Source organism: Endocarpon pusillum, assembly GCF_000464535.1.
Source record: "Endocarpon pusillum Z07020 unplaced genomic scaffold scaffold7240, whole genome shotgun sequence".
NCBI classification, from domain to species: Eukaryota; Fungi; Ascomycota; class Eurotiomycetes; order Verrucariales; family Verrucariaceae; genus Endocarpon; species Endocarpon pusillum.
This window is the reverse complement of record NW_006916639.1, coordinates 281,309-282,962: the sequence shown is the minus strand read 5'-3', so window position 1 is coordinate 282,962 and position 1,654 is coordinate 281,309. Positions and strand designations below refer to the sequence as shown.

Sequence of the window (1,654 nt, the reverse complement as noted above, 5' to 3'; positions counted from 1 at the left end):
CCTTTATACTACCATGAACAGTTCTTGCTCTTTTTCACCCACAAGATCCAATGGTGGCGATCCCTCCTCTGCATCATCTGCTCTGGTTTGTACATTGCTACAGATCTAGGGTGCGAGGCAGCATCATCTTTCGTGCCAGGGGATCACGGCTTTCAAGAATTATACTGCGACAATGCACTTGATATTTTGCGCGTGGAGACTACTCGCTCTTCTTACGACCTAATATTGTTTTCTTTATCTCGTGGATCCTGCGTTTGGTTCGCATTAAGCAGATTCTCCTCTACGCATCTCGAATTTCGAGTATATTGAACCCGGAACCCGATCAATCTTTAGTTGTTTCTAAGGTTCTTGATATGGAGAACAACATGTTATCTCGCTCCAGCTCAAAGTCGCTATGCAACGGTAGCAAACCTTTTCCGACATCCCATCAATTCATCATGGTCAAAATACGACATGCGAAACCCGCGAAGCTCAACGCCAAATCATGAATTGAAGGGACAAGATTACTCCTGGCATCATCTATTGGTGTGTCCACTCTGGCTTTCGCTTTTCAAGGAAAGCACTGATTCCCTCACTCTTGTCCTGCAGGTCGAAACTTGAATAGTATAGTCCTCTCTCTATCGCAAAACCACTGTCAAGCCCACTTTCGGCTATTTCTTTTGTCAGCACCTGCCATTTTTTCGCGTTGAGCCTGTCTTGAGAGGGCAAACATGTACCTGCGAGAATTGCTTGCTTTGCAAGTGCAACGACCGGTCCAGACTTCTCGGCTATGTCTTTTGCGCACTGTTTTGCTGCTGGAAGCACCTCAGCAGCAGGCAGCACGTGTAGTCCTGGAATGTACGCCGAGAACTGCGTTGCGGGTAAAGATGAGCCAGTCAAGATCAGCTTCATTGCCTAGCTTCTCTGTAAGTTCACGGACCAAAGCCTCCAGCACGCCACCATTTCTTATTGCAGAGTACTAGGAAATCTTACCAAATGCTTCCCGACTAACCGGGTAAGTCGCTGCGTGCCTCCGACTCCTGGAATTGTCCCGACCTTCAATTCGGGTAGACCGAGATGAGCATTTTCAGCCACGAATATCACATCGCACTATTAACGACCCAATTGAGTTGGGCCGCTGTCTTTCACATTCTTTTAAGCTTACCATCAAAGCAAGCTCAAATCCTCCACCAAGCTACGTCTTGTCAGCGCAGGCGGCATAGACTAGATCAGACATACAGCAAAGCCTTCAATGGAGGCAATTATTGGCTTCCTGACTTGCGTTATTCCATCTGAAAGACCTTTGAGATATTGGATCTTGTAGGCTTCTGATGTGGAAATATGCTTCAGTTCGCCAAGGTCGGCACCCGCTATACAGGAGCAAATTAGTTTGTGATTTCACTCCTGGGTTTTAAAGACTCCTACACTCACCGGAAAATGGGCCTCCCGGTGAACCCGTCAGGACTATTGCCCTGACTGAATCGTTCCGCTCTAATGCTCGAAAAGCTGCATTGAGATCGGCAATAAGAGCAGCGGACAGCGCATTGCGCTTCTGAGGGCGATTGAGGGTAACAACTGTTGTGCCATCATCCTGAATGTCAATAAGGATTAACTGGGTGTGGGTTGTGCTTGAAGTCTTTTGATCTTGGTGGACTGCCTTCTGATTGTCATCCAT

The 1,654-nt window shown here is 47.3% G+C and overlaps 1 protein-coding gene across 1 annotated transcript; it reads right to left on the bottom strand.

The window, feature by feature from the left end:
• Positions 1–519: 519 nt before the first annotated feature.
• On the bottom strand, positions 520–1,654 carry EPUS_03791 (uncharacterized protein; the record flags this gene model as incomplete). The annotated part of the gene is made up of 6 exons (XM_007807774.1): positions 520–650; positions 717–894; positions 973–1,089; positions 1,145–1,174; positions 1,219–1,349; positions 1,411–1,654. 6 exons carry the CDS (start codon positions 1,652–1,654, stop codon positions 520–522), a joined length of 831 nt encoding a protein of 276 aa, XP_007805965.1.